Genomic DNA, 21,960 nt, shown 5'->3' with positions numbered 1-21,960 from the left:
ATGCAGTTGAGAATAATAGTAGCAAGAACGTTGGCTTGACAAGTCTCATGAAGGGTTACGCTTCCCTGCACCCTGGTCAGACTTGGCTGAAGGAGAACGCTGGATGGCTTGATGTAGAAGAGAAGGAAAAATTCACCGATGCCGAGGGTAATTTTGACGTACTGGTACCGCTCAGCATGATATTGGGTTTCACCGAAGACTACCGCAAGATCGTTGTCAACGCTGAGCATGAGTTAATTTTGACGAGATCAAAAACTGACGTCGACGCAATCATGCAGACTCAAGAGGAGGAATTCAAAATCACGATCAATGCGGTGGAATGGCTAATACCGTATTTGAAACTCGCGGATCAGAAAAAAGTTGACCTACTAAATTTCATTCAGAGAGATCCGCCTATTTCGATGAGCTTCCGCAGTTGGGAATTGTACAAATATCCCTCACTTCCCACAACATCGAAACACGTTTGGACTGTGAAAACTTCCACTCAGCTTGAAAACCCTCGTTACGTCATTTTGGGTTTCCAAACAAGTAGACAGAACAAGACCGGCAAGAACGCAAGTCATTTCGATGATTGCAATATCACGGACGTCAAGCTATTTTTGAACTCTCAATCTTATCCGTATGGTTACCTGAACCTCAACATAAGTCGTAATCTGTACGCGCTCCTGTACGAGATGTACGCACACTTCCAAGCTACCTACTTCGACAAGAATCCCGAGCCGTTGCTGACAAAGAGTGAATTCCTTCGAGACGTCCCCTTATTCGTTATCGACTGTTCAAAACAGAACGAATCTTTGAAGTACGACATCTCTCTTGAATATAAAGCTAAAGCCAACTTTCCCGCTGAAATATCGGCGTACTGCTCGAATGTTCACGATCGTATTGTCGAATGCAAACCGCTCAGTGGTGGGGCGAAAAAGTTGGTATCAAAGGTGACCCGTTCCCACCATCTCGCACAGTTCAAAGATGGAGCTTATCGTTGACATACAAGGGTTTCGTAGACCTTTCAACAATACCTTCACATTGAAAGAATTGGCTATAATTTCAATCTACTCGGTAGCATCTGCATCAATGTTTTTCTTTAAGCCACCTTGTAAATGGGATTCACTGGACGTCAAATACAAAAGCCGAAATTCTTGGTTAGAACGCGATTTTCACGGTTTACCTTGGAGCTGTGGAACCATACCGTTTGAGGAAGTTGAGTGGATCATTGAAGACAGGCTGTGCAAAGCTGAAACCGTGTACGTAAAAGGAGAAGAAAAATGAGATTGGTTGCTTGAAATTGTCCCGAAAGTTCTAATCATCGATATGCTCCACTTTGACTGTCCGTCGCTTCAAACCTTGCAAAAAACTTCAGCCGTGTCTCGAAGATGTGACGTGCATACAATACCCAACGCAATCTGTGCAGCCCTGAACGTTTTGATACTTTAAAATAGGCTACAAAATCATCATACTGTTCGAAAGGCGAGGGTGTACGATTTGTGTTACTGCGCAGAAGCGTCTACAAGAACGGTCCCGCATTCCTGGCGAATATATTATCCTGGTTATGATACTGTTGAATAGAATTATTGTACTATCGTTGTGAAGTGATTGTCAACTCTACCCTAAAAATTGTACTGAATAAAACTGTTTTTCAAAGAATATTCATGAAATAATTTCACACCTTCACCTTCACCTTAGCTCTTAAGGGAGCTTTCCAGTGTGAAATTTTCAAAAAATCGATTTTTTTTTTTTGTTTTATCGAATAGTATACACTCTTCCGAATATTCCCTGAAATTTTTATGCCGAAATTCAGATTATTTCGGTTACTGTACAGCATTTTTTGGAAGAAGGCAACGGAGCGCTACAGCTGCCGCGTCGGCCGTCTGCCCGTGCGACTGTTATTTCTATTGTCTCGTTCCTACCCGCACGTACATGAACTTGGCTCGCCAATTGTCGAAAATGTGAATTCGGACTATTGCATAATTTGCCGTTAATTAGCCGTAAATTAGTCGCGCGACTTATTTTTTTGTCGCACTCAATTTTCAAAAAAAAAGCGGATGGCGTGCTAAATTCTTGAAAATCAATCAATCACTGTGTGTGGCAACTAGCCCCAAAGCACGTATTCTGTGGCAAGCAGATAGTAGAAATCGCTACGCAGTGTGCTGTGTGCACCTTCAATGAAGGTTACGACCCAATTTTAAAAATTTTGAAGACGATGGGATGCACGACAGGGCCGAGCGCCGCAGATTTCGCCGCTAAGTACAAGAATGCGCGCATCATCCAAGCAAACCGCCAGGCGTCCCTGGATAGCAAAGAGGCGAGGACAGCTCGTCGGACTGAACAATCCATTGAGCACGATCTTTTCGAAGAAGCAGAAGGGATATTGTACGGACCTGGCATCGCTGATTGACCGTAAGTAAACGATTTACCTAAAATTTCCTCACTTGAAACTTTGAACGCGTTTTTCTCGAAACAGCATTTTTCAAAACGGTGTCCAACTTGGAGGGCAGAGTTTTAAAGCTATCGAGTTGAATTTTTTACACAATATTCTTAACGTCATTGTTTATCGTGCTATGGAAGCTTTTTTTTTTTTTTTGACATCTTCCTATTTTGTTGTAAAAAAAACTGCCAAAAAAAATGCTAAAATCGATACTTTTTGTTCAAACCGGCGCCATTTTTGCAAAAAAAAAAAGAAAAAAGCCTCCATAGCACGAAAGCCAATTATATACCGATCAATAATCTTTTTGTGTTTTTTGTTTCAGATCAAAATTGTGACCCCCAACGTGGACACCACATCCAAGTGCATTTTCTGCAACAATTGTTTCATCATTTTTATAGATATTAATTAATAAATAAATCGATCTTTAAAAAATTGTTTAGTATTCTTCAATACCCAATTAATATACAAAAAAAAACCAGACCGATTAGATTATTTTTTCTTTAAAAAAAAAAATCGCGAAAAACAGCGATTTTTCGGGCTGTCACACTGGAAAGCTCCCTTAAGAGAGAATTTTTTTCAATACAAACCTTATGTAAGATTCAACCTTGCTCTCAATACGTGACCGAGCTGTATTCAAACCGAGTTATGTTTCGCATTCCTAGAGCGATAGTCACCCAACACCGCAGATTCATGGCTCTAAATGTACCGCGGCTAACGGTCGACCTTGCACTCTGGTCTAGACTGAACCCGTTTAACATTCATCGTTGAATTCACACGACAGTTACAAGCCAATAAGAATGTCACGTGGTTGATATCAAACCGGCATCCGAGTAAGTGAAAAACAATTCTCAGAACCATTAATTTTCGAATGTCGCGTGGTTGATAACGTGGGAAAGGAATGTGGGGTGGTTGATGTTACACATCAGCAGTCCTACCGTGGGAAAAGAATTCGAAGTGGTTGATGTTACACATCAACAGTCCTATCGTGGGAAAGGAATGCGGGACGGGTAACCGACATCCAGGTCGGTAAACAAGCTCACGCCCCTGCTGCGCTCTCTACCGTTGGCAGGCGAGCACCACATAGAGACTGTGACCTTCGGTCGGTGAAACAGCATGATTTTGATCTTCTACCGATAAGAATTGTCGGTAAGGCAGTGCGATTCTTACCGTCGACCGATACAATTGTCGGTAAGGTTGCATGTTTTTGACCTCAAGTCAGTACGGGGATCACGTTTTATCTGACGAGAGTGGGGGTAACGTTCAAAGGTTTGCGTCTGGGATGCGCGGAGCGGCTCGGTCGGTAAATCAGGTGTTTGTTCTCAGAACTCTCCTTGCTATACTACTGCAGACGCATTGAAAACACACAACCTATTGAAGGACAAATAAGCTACGATAAAAGAACGTTGTTGGATGCCAAGCCGTAAACCGATGCCAAATGGTCAACCGAACGATATTCGTTAATCAAGACAATTGCAATCTAGAAAAGCAAAGTATGTAATTAGTTGTTCTCAGCAGTTAACCTTGACATCACGGGATGATCAGCTGATAGTTTGACAGAGGGAAACATAGGGCCTATGAGTATAACAAAACACGAGGGCCTAGTACGTAAAAATGGGGATTCTTGAAGGTGGGTACGGCAGGTCTCGAATGTGCTATCTTTTACATAAAACTTCTCTCACCCGGCAATACAGAACACAAATGAATCCCCTTGGTAAATCGCAGAAGTGACGAGCAGAGTGTGTTCAATCAAACAGTTTCTCACTGAAATATTGAAGTTCGATGATCAGCGAGTAGCTGAATGCTTGTAGGTATTAAAAACATTTGAAACATTTTTCAGCACTGTAGAGCACTGTTCTCAATAATTTTTTTGGGTGAAGGGAAGAGAAAAATCTCCGACATAGTGAAATCGTATCAATGATACGGTATTCAAACGCGTTCGGAATGTAGTGGTGTGTCGGAGGAAACCAACAGCGCTACTTGCATTAAATTGCCACCGCTTAATAATTGTTTCTGCTGATGGTTCCATTGTTTTCACAGATTTTTTAACATCAATTTTAATGCATACAAATATAACCCCAACTCTGTACTATTCCTTTCGAACATTCTATGTTCTTTTCTAGCAATCAGCTGTGCCTTTTAACGATGCTCTCATTAACATCAGCAGGGCGCGAGATAGTGAAGTCAAAATTCAGCCGTAGCCATGATGTTTTGTTTTATTCTGAGGCTCGTTGGTGATGTTCCCTTGTCAGAATTAGGAGAATCCCATATTAAATATTTTAAGTTCATAAACCCAGCTTCTAATTTCTGTCCTGATGCAAGAAACAAAGTTTTGTGTGATGAAATTTTTAAGTATAAATATTATCGAACAGATTTCAAATGTTACGAATTACATCGACTGATAGTTTTTAATATACTTCATTCATACTGTTGAGATTTATTATTTACATTGTGTTGGAATAACGTGTTAATTTTCTGAATACGTGTGAACGAAATTAGGATTAAACACAAAAAAGTACGTAATTGATTCAATCCCGATGACATATAGGTGATACACATATGAGGTTGCGCATCCCAAGTTCGTAAATACAAGTAGATCTACTAATACCGAAATGTGTAAAGGTACAATTGTAATTTGTGAGCGTGCAAGTAAGCAAAGTGACTCATGTAGCTGCATGTGTTATACGAGAGCAAAGTATACTCAAGGAGTTGCGTCTTTAATACTGTCGGTGAAAGTGCACTTCGACTTACGAAAACTCGATGATGACTCGACGATTTGACTATTAGACGGCGACTGACTTGATGGTTAAGCAAACGTGTAAAATACTGACTGAACCCAGGAGGGTGGGAGGCATTGCCAACCCGTAGGGTAAAACCTGGCTTGGGATTGCCTCCACTTATGACGTGGAAAATTTCATGAGTCAGTTTAGCGGTATGCAAACTTTTATGAATATTGCTTACGTATATTAGGTTAGGTAGGACTGAACAACTCAAATGGTCAATTTGACTGCATGCTCGTTTTCCAACGAACGGGTCCATCTTGTTCCATGGATCCATATACTCCTGCTTTTCTGTACATGTTTGGGCTGACGGCAAACGAAAAGTGTATGGAACAATCCTGCTTGTGTATTTGTAATCGTATTTCAAAACCTGATACTGGACCGTTTTATTTGCAGGTTATCATTTTGGCCATGAAAGATATGAATATTGCAAAACTAACTACAGATGATCTACCACTTTTCATCGGGATTACTTCGGATCTATTTCCTGGTGTTGAAGTTCCAAGTATAGATCACGAAAAACTCATAAATGATATTAGTGCCCAGATACTACAATTGAAGCTACAGGTACATTTCTGAATTGGATACTTGTATGACCGTACATTTTGATTCATATCGTGATTCATACCAATCAAAAAAGCCTTGTTTCGTTTCTAGCCTGACTTTCATTTCTAGTGAAGCCCTACATATACTGTGAATTTGGAAGAAATTGGTGACGACGAGTAGGGGCCATCCCCAAGGGAAAGGAGGGCCAGACCTTGTCATTACCAGTTTCTTCCGAATCTACAGTATATGTAGAGCTTCACTAGAAATGAAACTCATTTAAGCGGGAGCACTAGATGGCCAAGCGTTTAGGAAATAAAAGTTTTGTCGCGGACCGGTCAGTATAAAAATTTTGTACTTTATCGCATAGCTTAAACAGCGGTTGGTGCAGCAGCAGAATTTCAGACTCGTTATACAGGGATAGCGGGTTCGAGTCCTAGTGCGTGACCTTTTTTCTCCTCAGTTTTCAATTTTTACGATACTTACTGCACAAACGAATCAAAATAATGCATAATGTATTATATTTTCTTATTTATACTTCTACAAAAAGCATCGAGCGTCTTTATTTCCAGATGTGCATAATCATGGAAAATATGGGATGGTGAATAACTTTGCCGGCAGAAATTGTAATTGAAATGTACACAAGGATATTGTAAATGAAATGAGATGCTTTCATTGTAACAGTTAATGATTTGCATGGCCTGGGTGTATAAAAGTATAAAAAAACAGTTTCAACTTCAGCGATTTCCAGTGATTTTCAGCTGATTCTTTTAGCGCCTCTCAATGATAGTATTTTATTTTGCAACAAGTCATTCATATTTGAAAAATATAGCTGTCCTTGCGCACGTCACATCAACTTTGCTTCAATCAAAGCTCTCGTTGTCCATAATCCAGAAGAAATGCACTGATGTTCAGGATACCCTGAGTTTCGAGAAAAATGTTCTCTAAAACGTTGATGACATGAAATCTGTGTGTCATTTGCGGATTTTGGTATTCATTTATTATTTCTGTGTACTCCGTTATGGTTTTGAGGCATTTTTGACAGAAAATGGCGTTTGATTGGATTGTACAAAAAAAAAGGATGAATTCGAGTACGATTGAGAAGTTGTGATTTCAATAACAACACAGTCATTTCACGAGTAATTTGGTGAAATATAATTTGCTTGGGTGTAAAAACCTTTATGGTGTAAACGGAAAAGTCCGAGAAAACTATTTGGCGGCAGAAAATTTATTAGACAGAAGTAATATCAGATCTAATTGCATAAGAGTAGGAACTACAAGAGGGCATCCTCGATTTCGAACCTACGTGTCGCTAGCCTGTCTGACACGTCTTATTCTACTCTAATTATCTTATGAGGGACGGTCTTAATGTTATGGGGAACAGCACCCCGATCAATCTGTATACTATTAGGGAAGGTACCTCCGCCTTAGCCTATGGCGCGGTTCCCACATCTCAAGGCCCATATTACGTAGCAGGGTGTGGAGGGGAGATCGCAAAAGGGTGTAGCCCAGAGGCGATGATGAGATCACCCCCACGAGGATAGCGTGTGTCCCACCCAGCTGATGCACCCTAACTAGCTAGACGAGTTATACGTGTGGATTTTCGAGACCCGCGAAGGTATATGAGTAAAGAATTCGTCGTGCAAGGTCCATTTTAACAGGTGTAAAACCGTTAAGATTTTTTTAGCGACGTTTTGGCTAGGCCCAACCAGCCATCATCAGGCTATTTATTGGAAAAAAAACAAAAGTAACAACTAATTTAATTACAGAGAACTTGGTAGGCGCTCATCGAGCACAAACATGTTTAGAATTCATATCTAATGATATAGTAAAAGTTAAACCGGAAAAACTTACATTAAAGGACAGTCCTAAGCGCTTAAGTATTCGTTATACGGCTGCCTTTGAGGAAGTGCGGTTTTAAACAGTTATTGCAAATGGCTGACAAAATTTTGACGTTAACAATATTGTATTACGTAGTCAAACAGAGTCAAGATTCAAGAGTCATGGGTTATGTTATGTTTACTGAGATTGAGTTTGCTTCGCGCTCGGCCAACTACGGCGCTGTAGGTTTTTCTGTGTTGCCAACATAAATGTTTAGTGTAAAAAATCAGCCATCTCAGATTCATTGTCCCCAAGTGTATGAGCTACAAAAATGAGAAAATATCATCATTACATTTTGGCATTACAGTTTTCTCAGTTGCTGCACCTTGAAATAATTCGTAAAACTTGATTTTCAAATTTTTTAGCATTTCTGCTTAATTATCCCAGCTGTTCTAGGATTATTTCACGACACATAATCATAACTCGTAGTCGCTTTGTGCATATTTCTGAACGTTCTTTTGTAAATCACCCTTGTTAGTAGACTCATAAGGGGGACTCTGGAACATGGTTTGACCTACTGCGCACGCGCAACTGCGCGAAATTTCAAATTCAAATGGAAAATCAAAAATGTTTAGGAATGTTCTGGTTAACCTTGAGCGGCTTCTCATGCGATATCAACCACCCTACATTCCGCAATTAATAGCTCCGAGAAGTGTTTTCGTCGACCCGGATGCATGTCTGATATGAACCTCTCCACATTCTTTTTCCGCGATGTTAACCATGTCACATTTTTTCTCCACGACTCATAATTCCAAGAACTGTTTGTGAGTCCTGTTGCGGAATATTTAATAAAGAAAATAAAGGAATTTAGATAGACAATCAGCAATACGTGATCTCTAACGCCCCGTACCTTGTTCGAGTCTTAGAGGAAGTAGAAGTAGAAGTGAGATACGCGGCACACACCTGATCTGTTGCCCGCGTTCCTCTTTCTTTTCTCATACGACACACACCTACATGGGGATTACAGAAAGAGGCATACACTAGTATTTGTATTTCTCTCACTCTCATACAATATAATATGTATACTGTAACGTCTAGTATACGCAAGGGCGAGAGAAAGGATTACTCATCGATTACCACACGCTACAGATAGATACTTTATTTACTTATATCTAGTAGGTACATGGCCCGAGGGCTTACAGTGTTTCGGCGATAACGGTTCCAGCCTGACTGCCTGCTCGCGCTCGCGTACTCGTGTCTCTCCCATCTCACTCCCCACCATCATACACTACATATACCTTATATTCTAACAAGTTCGAATTCCGATCTGATATCAACCACGTGACGTTCCACAATTAATAGCGTTAAAAATTCTTTTCGTCAACCCGGATGTCTGTGTGATATCAAGTACCCCACATTTTTCTTCTACGACATCAATCATGTCACATTTTTTCTCCTTGACTCATAATTCCAAGTACTGTTTGCGAATCGGAATTCCGATCTGCTATCAACCACGTGACATTCCACAATTAATAGTTCCCAGAATTATTTTTGACAAGGACAGGGTAAAAGCCTTGGGACCTGGGGAGTTAGGTTACTATTGCTCTTGGAATCCAAAACATGATGAGCTGGTTGTATATATCTATAAGTGGACATATAAAAATTATTCTCACCCTGGAAAACGATCGTTCAACTTTAAACTGGCCAAGCGCACGTGAGAAGTAGAAAAAGCTGGAGATGGAATCCACAAAATGTTTGAAATTGATCAACAACATGTAATCCCCATACAAAATCTTGAACAAATCATCGTCAACGGCAGAAATTCCAAAACGGATTGAATTGAGAACTCATAATATCCAGTTTCTGAACAAAATATTGCGAAAGCCATCAATGGTTAGAGAAGAGTCGAGACTTATCACAACGATTGGACTCGTCTTGAAAACACTTGCGGAAAAATTCAAACGACTTTCGAATACGGGTCATGGTACGCGCAAACAAAGAAGAAGTGATCAAGTACACTGGCAAAAATTACAGTCTATTTTCGAGGAGAGAATTTAAACCGAATCCGTCGTCAAATAAAAACACAAAATCGGGGAGAGTTTTCTAGAAGACGCAAAGGAACTTTCTGTTACGAGAGTAAAAAACGCTTAGCAGAGAGTGGGGGGCCTGAAAATCAACAATATCCTGGTTTGTAAATTCAACGTAAGAAGAGATGATCACACGGTTGAAGAGATTGAATTTTTTAATACGAGAACCGAAATCATCCTCCAGTTAACAAATATTAACGAATGGTTCATCTGAAATGTCACAGACCGTTTGTTAACAAAGGCGGAAGATTTCTAGGAAAAGGACTCAGGCCGCTCGTTAATTGCAATTATAAATCTCAATGTTAACATCAACAAGTATACGCCACTACAGGGTGGTCTACATGGCTACATCTCGTCACCGACGGATATTACAGATTTGAAAGCTGTGGTAAACATCCAAAACAGTGACTTCCACCGTTTTCTTTAGTCGGTCACTGCAGGTCTGAATCCAACCAATAATCATAACAACCGAATCAGCTCGTACACACATTTCATTTCAGGTTTGATATAAAGTTTTACATATCTCTAGTTAGAAACAGCATTTCAAAATTTGAAAATTTTAACGCACCTTTCATCAATGTTTATGGTATAGACCAAGATAATGGGAAAAAAGAAGTGAAATGTACCGATTAGGTCTGTCGAACCTGTTATTCATTTTTTAGTGTTATAAATCGAAATTACTAAAGATAACGATGATGTTGATACGGGAAATAATTTTTTTTTTTTTGATCCAACCAATCATTATGCGGGGTTTCAAAATTTGTCTCAATTAACAAGTTATTATTTTTTTTTTTTTTGTAGTAAAGTAAATTCGTTGAAGTAGGTCAGGTAGAAACCGCCAATTTATTATATGGACAACGTTTCGGTTGGGCTGCCCACCGCCCATCTTCAGGTTAATTTTTACCACCTTTAGGCTTAGATGATATTATTAGTGCCATTGAAGATCAAGTGCAGAGGGAGTAACTAACCGATATTCAAAGGCTAATACTAGATACATGGAAGATGCTTTCCATCTGGTACTGGAAGAATCATATCTCATTTACTCTGACTTGAATAATTTATACGGTTGTTACATGGGGGTGAGAGTGTACTGAGCGGTGGTAATTAATGATTAATTGAATAATCAAGGTTGCTCCCACGTAACGACAGTGAATAAAAATTAAAACTAAGGGAAAGACCTACCTTTCGATAAGCCGGTAATTTGTAGGATCGTGTTGCTATAGTCCTGTACAGGTCTGTGAGGTTTGTTTAAATTGTTGAGGCAATTTTATAATAACGAAAATGGGAAAAAGGTTGTTCAAAATAAATGGTTTAATATGATTTAACTGGTAAAAGATAAAGTATATTCTGTATCATTTGGTGATTGAAATGTCTGATAACAATGAATGGTGATAATGACATAAAAGCCGAAAGTAACAATTTATACAGCGTTTGAGTTTATATAACGGTCCACGCCGACGGACGAATTTATATTCAAATGCAGAGAAGCTGCAGAATCACAAAATTTGACCGTTTGCGTGTTTGAGCAAATCGTGTGTTATTTTATTCTACATGATATTATTGTTTGATATCTCGAAAATCTATCTTGAACGATGGTTATTATTAGCTGTTCGTGATTATTCGATATTGTATCTCTCTTTTTAGATTATCTTGAATTAATTATATTTCCTGTTGTCAATTCTTGTTTGTTCAATCTTGGAAACAATACGTATTATTTAATTGTGTTAGTGAAGCTAGCCACCAATTCTAGACTTGCTTTTGAGTGGATATTACAAAAGTAAATTTTGATTATAAAGGTAAAAACAGGAATTCGTTCAATGTCGAAGATTAGCACTCGGAATGACTTATCTTTAGGTGAATCAGTCGACGAGATTGAGAGCCGTCGGATCGTGTCGGTCTACGTCAGTAGAATTCTGGACCAGGGCCTCACCTCAAGTTCGGAAGAGTTGATGAATCGAACGATGTTGAACGTCGGGCACTTAGTCTTCGTAGATTTAGAATGATACTTTACTATCAAAAGCTATGGTTAAAAGTGTCAATTTGTTGATTTTGATATATGTTAAAAATGATTCCAAAGCTTATTTATTAAAAATGATAATGTAGTTATTATTATTAGCACTTAAAATTACCTGATTCGGTTGAATCAGGGCCGAACTCAATTTAATTACGGAAAATAGAATGGCATAAAAATGTCTATTCTCGAAATCATGAGATTTAGTGAAGCACAGAAAAGATGGAAACGTAGAAGATAGTGAGTCTTTTGAAGCTAACAGAATAACTGGATGCTCGAATTTGACGAATTAGCGCGAGACTTCAGGCCGGTCACAACTAAGATTTTCCGAACGCTACTATTGCTCAAGAAGGGCTAATACGGGTTGAGGTCCACGCACCTCAAGACTTAACAGACGAAAGACGCGGCTTCTTCGGCCTGAGGGTCCAAGAAGCTGCAGTTGTAATAAGTTACAACGGTAATTAGCCAATGAGGTGCGAGGGCGACCTGGTGCCCCAATCCACATGGTCAGCGTTACTTCACGCTCTTCGACGGTGTTCCGACGATTCTCAATCTTGTCGGTGACATATTAAAAATATGAAGAAGAGATATTTACAGACAATGTTCACACATTCATTCATACATCCTATTGAGTAATCTATTTTAATTTGGTGGTTCCAAAGGTAGTGGTTTATCCTAGTTGTTGGTTATAGTTTTAACTTAAAAAGAGGGATATTATCAAGCTAAGCGCTACTGATGCTAATTCAGCAGTCCTTTATCTCCGTTCTTGATACCAGTTAAATAGAAGTACGTCGAACCTCATACTAGGGATCATGGTTGGTCTCTACGTGACTTTTGCCAGGAGGGGTGGAACTCGCCGTTATTAGAATTTGAGATTTTGATGAAATAACATCTGTGCATTGAAGAAATTGAAGAAATGAAATGAAATGGAATTTTGAAAAAGGTACGCCAAGGCGGTACGTCGGGGCCTAACACAGTGCTACTATGATATTTGTTCTGCTATGAAGTACATTTAAACGAATATTGAATTTTAGGTAATTTGACGTTCTCACCATCTCAGATGCAGTGGAGTTCAATTACATATTAGAGGTAGATTTGAAATATGCTGATGTGCTAGATGTGGTTAGCGCTTCGACAGAGCCGCATGGAGGGAGTTGGTCGCTGCTGAAGTCAAAGATGAGACTTATGCTTGTTTATTTATCAACTATATACATTTATATACAACAAATTGAATGTTTTGGCTTCCAAGTAATGGAAGGAACGGTGATTGTTCGCCTGTGTTGCGGTGGAGGCTGCAGCAAAGATGTGTAGCTGTGTATCGGCGTAGTGACAGGTGGTGGCGTGTAGCGGCTTTCAGGTGAACTTGGTGGTGTCGGAGGCTGGCGATTTTCTGCTTGGTTCATGGGCTATGAAGACTCCCACTCGCTGTCGGACTGTGTGGTAGTTTGGGTGGCCGACGTGTTGTATGTGGTTGGTAACGCCTTCAATGGAGACAGCAAAGGTAGGACATCTCGGCTGTATCTTGGTGAGGTAAATCTTGCTCGTCTAATGACCCAGAGAGATAGCAAAACACTGGGTGGCCTTGTGAGGGGCCGCGGCGAAAACTCCACCAGATGGAGTACCCAGGGAGCTGGTGAGTTTTGGGAGCAAGTCCCTTCGATTACGCTGGCTGGAGCCAGAGTGGAGGTGCCAATCATGCGAAGTTTGAAACTGCTTGCTTCTGAAGAAGTAGAGCGTACTGATATGGCTTCTTGGCTGCTGGTCTGGCTTGTAGTAGAAGTCCAAGAATTAGTGATACCGAAACTGTGGTAGTAGGTATTCCAAGAATCAGTGATACCGAAGCTGTGATATCGATGGTCGATTTCGTTGGTTTCATATCCCGGCCGCGGCCCACACTTGATAGCGGGAAACTCGGTGAGCTGGTTGCGGGACGCGCGCTTGGCTGTGTGGGTGGCGTTAGCGGCGCGCGTGACGTAGTGGATGACGCTCGCTGCGGCGCGCGACTGGAAAGTGAGCTCAGGGGCGAACGCATGAGTTTGCGGGCCCGCGCGTTGGTCAGGGCCGGAGTTATTGGTGTTTCACGAGTTGGTCGTCAAGAGCTGAGGAACTGCATGAAATGCAAAATAATTTACCACTATGCCCGGAGCACTAGGTACCTCCGATCTCAAATAGTAAGCAACCGATATTGACAACCACGCTGCTTTCCAAGCAAAACCACATTTTTCATTGCTGTGTTTTGAAACAATGTTTACAATTGGGTCTAAAGTTGGTCAAAATTTCAGAGTTCTCTAACTTAGGCAAATGCTATGGCTCAAAAAATACATGTATTTAAATACCAATTTGCGGAAAAATCGAATAACGAATGCGAAAAAAACGTTCTCTAAGTTAATGAATCACGCAGTTCTCGATAAAACGTTAAAAAATGTCAGAAAGAACAGGGTGGACAATGCTACCATTAGTGCTAGAGCTACCATTACCAAACCAAACTTTCACAGTTGTACCATTTTTGATAAAAATAAGATAATAGTTGAATTGAGTAAAACGAAAGTCAAACTCAACAAACCATTATATGCAGGATTCTCCATTCTATATCTTTCTAAATCCTTCGTTTACGATTTTCACTACGATTATATTGAAACGAAATTTGGGCATGACACAAAATTGATGTATACTGATACGGATAGTCTGATGTACAAATTCACCGTTACCAACATATACAAATGCATTAAACGGAATCTAGATGGATGTGAAACATCCGCTTATTCACTTGATAATGGGTACGGCATACCGTTGGTTAACAAAAACGTCCTCGGTTTGATGAAAGACGAGTGTAATGGAAAAAAAATGACAGAATTCAATGGCTTCAGAGTGAAATTGTAATCATTTAGATTGTCGGAGGAGGATAAAGATAAAGAACAAGCCACTGGTGTCAAAGGATCGCTATTAACAACGATAACTTTTGATGATCATTTGAAGTGTGGTTTACAACATTAAAATTTGGTCAGATATCAGAGTCTTATACTAAGTCAGAAGCATCAGGTCTATAGCATCGAATAGAAGAAGATGGCACTGAGCTGGAATGCCGATAAGCGGATCATATTTCCAAACACGACCGATACGCTTTTACAGAGCTACAAGACCTGAAAATAAATTGAGCTTCATAATTACGGCGTTGTAAATGTGATGTAAAATAAAATTGTACCTATTGTAACGTGGCATTTTTGATGCCCGTTACAAGCGGCTCACTGAATCCTGGGCAGAACCAAAAGGACAGGGGTTTTCGGTATCATATAGTAAAGTATCTGTAAAAGAGCACCAGAACTTGCAGTCACGCATCCGAAATTCCGAGAAGGGACACTGTACCGAGTATCGAATAAGATATTTCAGGCTTTTTGTTTCTTTTGTTTTTCAAGTTTCAACGGAATCAAGCAGGAAGTCAGCAACGAAGTCGAGGAAATTTCTGACAATGAGTGGCGGAATAGCGACGATTTCGAAGGAAGGATGTCGAGGCTGCGTAGGTGGAGCCAACGAAGATCCCTGCATTGCGGGATTCCAAGCTGGTGGATCCATAATCAGCGACTTCAAAAATAGCTTCTACCTCTTTTTGGTGAAGATCGATCGATTTTTCTTCCATAACGTCATCCATTGGATCTGCCATTATAAACGTTTTAAACGTTTTAATTTGTACTTCAGATTTATAAAAAGCAGCGTCAGAAACTCCTAGAAATCACGTTTCCCTGCGATCTGTACCTTAGGCCATATTATGCATGGGAATTGTAAAAAATAGCATTTCATGGGGATAGTTCAACACCCTTTAAATTAATTTCAGCCGATATAAAAAAATATCCATCTCTTATTTTAGCATACTTATCATTGATGCCAAGTTTCATCAAAACCGGAGACGGACACTTCGAGGATGTTCCTTGTCAATACCTCAGGCATCTCCATCTTCCAAAAAACTAGCTGCGAAGGTACCACGTTGAGCATTGACTGATTGGGATATATTGAAATATGCGAACATCTTTAAGATATCGTATTCCCGCTGTTTTTTCATGCAAAACAGAATGCCCGATGTTGAAATATTAGTTATGTGTGAATATGCCTTCTAGCTACACATAACCAATGTATGTAAACAAATATTGTATTGTCATCGTCTGCCAACAGTAAGTCTGGCTCGACCTCGATAGAGTACATACACCTATGTCAAACGGCCATTGGAAATATTATTATCGAATAAACCTATGTTAACGGTGCAAGATCCTCTGTGCGTCATTAACAAATCCCAATACCCAAAAATGGCCTACGAAAGAATCAGTTAGCTGTAGTCAACTTTGACGATAAAGAGAGTCCAGGAATACACTGGGTTGCGCACAAAAAACATAACAACAATGTCGTTTACTTTTACAGTTTCGGCAAGCTTTAACCACCCGTGCACCTCATAAAAGTATCACAGCGCTGGTAGCATCAAATACAATTACGGAAGGTTCTAGATTTACGATGCATTTGAATGCGGACACTAGTGTCTAAAATTTATATGCGGTGAACAGTATAAACATTGAAACATTTATATTTCTGGTACTACTTTAGAAATTTAAAAACTTATTAATTTATATAACATTAATCTAAACTACGTAAATTTTATAAAGACTCACACGTACATTGAAGCCAAAAGACTTATTCGTTACTTTGTAAAATAAATAAATTAAAGATGTGTAAATGTATAAATAAAATTGTACATGTAAATAATTAAAAATCACTCATTCATCCGTCCATTCGATCATACAGTTGAAATACGCCTTTTTGTGCCAAACTGGTTCACTCCACAATGTTCTGCTTCTCGTGGTGTCCAGATGCGTCTATCGTCAATGTTCTGCTTCTCATGGTATCCAGAAGCAGCTATCGTCAGTGTGAAGTTATGCTGCTTCTTTGAACCACCGTTTATTTATTATTGCTTCTGTTTATTCAATTTGGCTTGGTTTATTTGTCGAAGTCAGTTTTGCAATTTTTCGTAGCTAGGAGACGCCATTCTACCTTTTCGTTATAGGTACGACACAATTAAGAGAAAAACGGAAATGCGGACTACGAGGTATTAGGGGGTTACGTCAGCATCTTCTTGTAGAGTGTCTCATTCCGTGTTCCTCCCAAGCTGCGGACTCCTCGTTCGTTCCGCCTAGTGGTCAAGGATTATATCCACACAACAGTCCAATCAAACTTTTGTGTACACATTCGTAGGCTTATCATGTCACAACATCGTATATAATTCAACAAAGCCTATCTATCATTCGTAGTCGTGTATTATTCGTTTACATTAACGATACCGGGAACCTCTACGATTCTCGAGGCGCAACATTTTTCACCGATTGAACTTGCTCGTGACAAAAGTTATGCTCTTGGATTTGTAGAGTTGTTAACCTTTAATTCGATTCCCAACGTTGATGTCAGTCAAAATGAAATTTACGTGGCTGATAAAGTGATCACCATACCTACTTGCAGTTATAAGATCGAGGATATAGAGAAGTATCTTCAAATCGTACTAAAAAATACAAACATTAGGTTTAGCATCAAGCCTAACAGTGACACATTAAGCAGCGAAATCACATGCAACCACATTATAAACTGTGATCCAAAGGATTCCATTGTTCAACTCTTGAGATTTACACCGCGTGTATTTGAGGCTAATAGAACTCACGAATGAGAGGCGCCTGTAGCCATATTCAAAGTCAACGCGTTGCGGCTTAAGGGCAGCATTACAACGGGTGTCTACGTCAATAGACGTAAAGTACACATACACTATTCACGAGTTTTTCCTGACTGTCCAACTAAGGTATAAGATCTTGCGCCTACGCATCAAATCGCAATATGAGTCATTTAAGTAATCACAATAATCAGTAAGTCGACATGTCCCGTTCAAGTCAGTTACTGATTAATTCTCGAACCGTTAACACCTCGGAACGTGAAGGTCCTGACAGCTCTAGGTCTGAAGCTGACACCTTTTGGAAAAGAAAATACCCATAAATGAGATAACAATTTTGCTGTTTCATTATCTGCTACGTACCATTGAAGAGGAAATCAGTTAAATTTATACACGGATCGTCTTTGACGAATCCATTGCGCACTACAAAATTCACGCGCACAAACCTCATGCCTTATCAGCTTTCGACACAGCGATGAAATTCGAATTATTAGTTAGCATAAGTATGTATACATACTGCCCAGCAAAAGTTTGGTACATATTAATGGACGACTCCACAAAGCTGATGTTACAGTGAATGAAAACATACAGCTCGTGAAAAACGCCATCTGTCATTTTTTTCAAGAAATTTGCTGTGAAATTTATGCTGTTCAGATTGATTGATTGAGAAGCAAGAATGTTGACTTGACAAGTCTCATGACGGATTTGACTTCCCTGAACCCTGGTCAGTATTGGCTGATGGAGAACACTGGATGACTTGAAGTAGTGAAAAAGGAAAAATTAACCGACGTCGAGGGTAATTTTGTTGTATAGATACCGCTGCGCATGATATTGGGTTTCGCTGAAGACTACTGCAAGATTGTTGCCAATGCCAAACATGAGTCAACTTTGACGAAATCAAAAAGTGACGTGTATGCAATTGTGCAGACTCAAGAAATGGAATTCAAAATCGTGATTAACATAATGGGAAGACTCATACCGTATTTGAAAGTTGTGGATCAGAGGAAAGTTAACCTGCTGAATATCATTGCGAAAGATCCGCCATTTCGAAGAGCTTTCTTACTTGGGAATTGCACGAATATCCTCTACTTTCTACCACATCGAAATACGTTAGAACTGTGAAAACTTCCACTCAGCTTGAAAAACCTGAATTGCCATTTTGAGTTCCCAAACAAGTCGAAAGAACAGACGCATCCTCAAAGCACAGACCTGTTGACATTCGCTTGAACTGAAAGCTAAGTAAATCCAACTTTTCAGCTCAAACATCAGCGTACTGCTTGATTGTTCATTATCGTATTATCGAATACAATCCACACAGTAGTGAAGTAACAAAGGTGATATAAAGCTGACTCATTCCTGCCACCTTGCGCAGTTTAAAGATGGAGGCTTTCATGGATCTAGTAATAACACCTTTCGTTATAAGAATTGGCTGTAATTTCACTCGATTCGGAAGCACAACCTTCGACGTTTCTTTTCATGCCACCTTACAAATGTAATTGTCTACACACCAAATATAAAAACCAACATTCATGGTTATAACGCAATTTTCACGGTCTACCTTGAAGCTTTGGAAATATACTATTTGAGAAAGTTGAATGAACAATTTGATAAGAGTTTACACTGTGTACGTGACAGGAGCAGAGAATAGAAATTACCTAAATAAATTTGTACCCAAAGTTCAAATCATTGATTCGCTGGACTTGGGCTGTTTATTACTTCGAGACATACAAAAAACGTTAACTGCGCCTGTACGATGTGATAAGCATATAACACCAAACGTAAATTGTGCAGGTCCAAACGCCATGATACTTCAAAATTGGTTCCTGGAACTTCATACTGTACGGAAAGCGACGCTAAGCAATTAATACATTTGTGCACAAGCTGGTTATGATACTGTTAAATAAAACAAATTTGGTATTAACGTTATAAAGTAATTACAGCTGTCATCTCACATTTTTCTTAATAAACCTTTTTTTCAGAAACATTCGTGAATTAATTTCACAAGTTTACCTTAACTATCAAGAGCGGAATTTTGAAACAGTTGCTTCATTTGAAAAACATAACGGAACTGCGGTTGATTTATTGAATGTCATTTGGTGGACATAGATTGTGAGATAGTTGATATTACACCGGACTTCCGTCTCACAATCAGTTCTTGGAATTATAAGTTATGGGAAAAAACGTCACGATGGTTGATATCGTGAAATAAAAATGTGGGGTGGTTGACATCACACAGGCGCCTAGGCGTCCAGGTTAACAAAAACAATTCTCGAAACTCTAAATTGTGGAATGTAGGGTGATTGATATCTTGGCGAAAACCGCTCAAGGTTAACCAAAACGTTCCTGAACATTTTCGATCTTCTGCCGATCGCTGTGACGTCATCGTGGATTTCAAATTTTCCATGGTACGGCATGCACAGTAGGTCAAACCTTGGTCTGGAGTCCTCCTTATGTATCCACTCTCGTTATTAGGCCTATGCTCATATATGGGCCCGGCAGATTCTTCTCGACGACGTTCTGAACCATTAAAATTAAAAATTAAAATCTTCAAGGTAATTGTCTTCGAGAAATTACTACTGTAATATGCATCGTTTGTCATGTAATCACTTTTTGCAAATGAACTAACTTGTATTTCGCTATTATACAATTCCAAAAAATTATTTTATGAGCATTCGTTCGAGGATTATATGTGGAATCACGTGTAAAAGACTTCATATTTTTTACTATCATTTGCAAACGAAACAGATAAAGATCTTCATACATCGCGTACATTTTCTTTAGAGTACCATATACCATTTAGATAATTTTTCGTTAATATGTCTACATTATTTGTCCGACATTTTGACGGTAAGCGGCATTTTGCCGCATGCCTCTCACATACCGCCATAAGCATCCGCGTATAAGAAGTACAACTTCAACTAATAAATACTTGGCATCTATATAGACCACCCGTTTGAGGTTTTGCATAGTAACGTAATTAATATCAATCAATAAGGTGCAAAAACTTGAGTCACGTGACTAGATTTCAATTTTTCTTACCAGCCTCCGTAACTTTCTTGACGCATTCACACTCTCGTCGTAGCTCCATCGATAAAAATTCATAAAAGAAACTGAACTCTGCCATTTGATCCTTAGATCACAATGCATTAGTAATAAATTGGTCTTGAAATTGTTGCATAGGTTTCTTATCTCAGATATCAATATTCTAGGTCATTCCAATTACGATTACGAAAGTGATTGAACTTTACGAAACAAAAAATTCTCGACATTCGACCATGATTGTCGGACAATCGAATACAGCCAAATCAGTGACATGGAAGTTGCTAAAGAACACTTTGTCACAAATGAAAAAAGATGGGAAACCTGGTGCGAATCTCGTGTCTGAGTATCCAATTAATCCAAAGGCTTCGAACCTTGGTGAGTTGTATGGAGAATACAACCTGTTGACTGGTGAATGGCTCGACGGTGTGATATCTTCTATCATGCGGAAGACTTGTGCAGGTAAATATCTGGACACTTAAGAGAAATTGGACTGATAAATGCAAAATTTTTCAAACCAAGGCCAGCAAATGATCATAATTTTCGATATTTTGATATTTTACTTTATCAACAGAAGATACCCCACATGAGAAATGGATACTCTTTGACGGCCCTGTTGATGCTGTTTGGATAGAAAATATGAATAGTGTGATGGATGATAATAAGGTACTTACTTTCAGCTCTGTTTAGATAGTAAAAGAGATCATAGTACTTGTTTCTTTTTAGTAAAAATCTCATTTATGATGGTACACAAGCGAGTTGAGCAGGCTATTGGTGTACCTTTTTCTTTGCCGCTTCATAGTAAATTACAAGAGGATGGGTGACAATTTGGGAAATTTATGGAAGGAAAGAGTCTTAACGTCAGATTTTTAAAATTACCACAATCTCTTTTTATAGAATTTTGGAATGCACAAAGTTGTAAGATAGAATAGTCGAAATGCGGAAAGGTAAACTGGAAAAATTCTGGCAATTTTGTATCTCCGTATGCTAGTTTCTTGTCCATTTTACGACTTCACATTGTGGCTTAATATATTTTAATCTTTATATATTCGGATTTGTTTATAATTGAACTTTGTGCCATAGGAAACCCAATCAATCCTCTAAGCCAGGCATTTTTAAACTTAATATTTTGACCTGAATTTCATTACTTGAGGGCTTCTGAGGGATCACTGAGTACGAATTTGACGTCAAAATTTTATAATTTCTAAATCCAACATGGCGAATGTAAAATAGAAAAAATTGTCAATATTCGACGATTCTGGCCGAAACTTGTTACTTGGTGATGTTTTGGGTTATACGAAGTAACAAAGATCATTCGAAGTTAAAAATAAAATGTTATAAGGCTAGGACATAGAAATTTTTAAGATGGGATGTTGAGCATCCCACTGTGACTAAAAGGATTAAATGGTCTTTTCGTGTTCATGAATTTCATGTTATCTCCTATGTTATTTCCAATTTTTCTACACTTGTCACCCCACCATTCCTAAACATATTGAGGTACCATCTTAAGGAGAGTTATTTTCATGGAAAGTGCGCATGAAATAGGGATTTTGCGAGGAGAGTAATAT

At 39.1% G+C, this 21,960-nt stretch overlaps 1 protein-coding gene across 1 annotated transcript in view; it reads left to right on the top strand.

The window, feature by feature from the left end:
- Positions 1-21,960, top strand: part of LOC107227614 (dynein axonemal heavy chain 2) — a 732,784-nt gene that overhangs the window by 332,197 nt on the left and 378,627 nt on the right. Inside the window, exons 17-19 of the mRNA XM_046746102.1 lie at positions 5,596-5,766; positions 20,563-20,854; positions 20,967-21,058. Coding sequence (XP_046602058.1) covers positions 5,596-5,766; positions 20,563-20,854; positions 20,967-21,058 — 555 coding nt within the window. The remainder of the gene's footprint in view (positions 1-5,595; positions 5,767-20,562; positions 20,855-20,966; positions 21,059-21,960) is intronic.

The sequence above is a fragment of the Neodiprion lecontei genome, chromosome 7, assembly GCF_021901455.1.
Source record: "Neodiprion lecontei isolate iyNeoLeco1 chromosome 7, iyNeoLeco1.1, whole genome shotgun sequence".
NCBI lineage: Eukaryota > Metazoa > Arthropoda > Insecta > Hymenoptera > Diprionidae > Neodiprion > Neodiprion lecontei.
The sequence above is the reverse complement of the archived record's forward strand: the minus strand, read 5'-3'. Positions and strand labels throughout refer to the sequence as shown.